At 28.3% G+C, this 1,354-nt stretch overlaps 1 protein-coding gene across 1 annotated transcript in view; it reads right to left on the bottom strand.

Moving 5' to 3' along the window:
• The window catches only part of LOC107487485 (ethylene-responsive transcription factor ERF039), a gene marked incomplete in the record, with an annotated part of 1,075 nt that extends 723 nt beyond the window's left edge, over positions 1-352 (bottom strand). Inside the window, 1 exon segment of the mRNA XM_021142048.2 lies at positions 1-352. Within this exon segment, the coding sequence (XP_020997707.1) occupies positions 1-286 (286 nt within the window).
• Positions 353-1,354: the final 1,002 nt, after the last annotated feature.

The raw sequence follows: 1,354 nt of genomic DNA on the forward strand, positions 1-1,354 counted from the left end.
CAGCGCGGCCTTTGATTGCTAGAGCCGCGGCGTCGTGGGCTCGAGCCGCCATTTCAGCAGTGGCGTAAGTTCCGAGCCAGATTCTGTTCCTCTTCTTGGGCTCTCTAATTTCAGAGACCCATTTGCCCCATTGGCGCATGCGTACTCCGCGGTATCCACTAGCAGCGGCCCTCTTTTTGGCGCGTGGTTTGGGTGGTGGAGGTGAAGATTGATCGGGGGAAGATGAGGAAGCGGCGGAGTTGACAATGATGGGAGAGACAAGGGGTTTTTGTGGGTCCACGTCCATGGAAATGGAAGTGAAAAGCAAAGATGGAAGGGGAAGGAAACTTTGTGAGTAAAGAGGTTCAAACTTGAAAGACCTTTGGGATGAAGTTTTCGGCTATGCTATCAATTCTTTTTATAATATTAACAAAATGAAAAAGACAAATATTTCTACTATATGTGTCTCAAAATTAGTAGCAGTAAATTTTATTCATAGTAATTCTAATTGTACATGCATGAACATAAACAATAGTTTTTATATATATTTTATTTAAACTAAGATAGAGTGTCCTATTTAAATTTAACTCTAGATAATTGATTTATTATTGTATTATTTCTATTCTCATACGACTTTAAAATTTGCAAATGCATACTAGTTTTAGAGTACATATAATCCTTGTTCCAAAACAATTTTATCCAAACTTAGGCTACATTTTAATGGGAGATTGAGATTGAAAGACAAAAACTAAAATTAAATAGATTTTTTATATTATATTTAGTGTAAAGTATATAAAATTATGTTATGTTCTAGTATTTGTTTGGTTTAAGATAAATATAGAGATAAAATAAAAATATTTACTAAAATATCTTTAGTTTTTTAAAAAATATTATTAAAATTTTAGTTTTTGTTTTAAAAAATTCAATCTCTTGTGTTTTTATATTTTAGAGGTATTGAAAGAATTAAACAAAATTTTAATTTTTCTCTAATTACTAAACACAATACTAAATTTGAGTCTTCTTATTTCAATAGAATAATAGATACGTTAGATTGATTAAGTGTGTAATTATATATCAGTAATTTTAGAGAGATAATAAATTAAAATTATCTTATTTAATTGTACATTTATAATTTTATTGTAACATTCATAATCATATACTAATTATATATAATATTATCCAATTATGTTGGTGATAATTAATAAATATAAAATAAAATAAAATAATTTTAAATTAATTTAGATAGAATTTTATTTTTTCCTAACTATTTTTGCTAATTTATGTTACGAATGGACAAAATAAATTTATTATATAAATATGCATGAGAGAAAGAAAAAATTACTCTCTGGTCTTTCAAAACTACTGAAACAATTCC

This window comes from Arachis duranensis, chromosome 5, assembly GCF_000817695.3.
Source record: "Arachis duranensis cultivar V14167 chromosome 5, aradu.V14167.gnm2.J7QH, whole genome shotgun sequence".
NCBI classification, from domain to species: Eukaryota; Viridiplantae; Streptophyta; class Magnoliopsida; order Fabales; family Fabaceae; genus Arachis; species Arachis duranensis.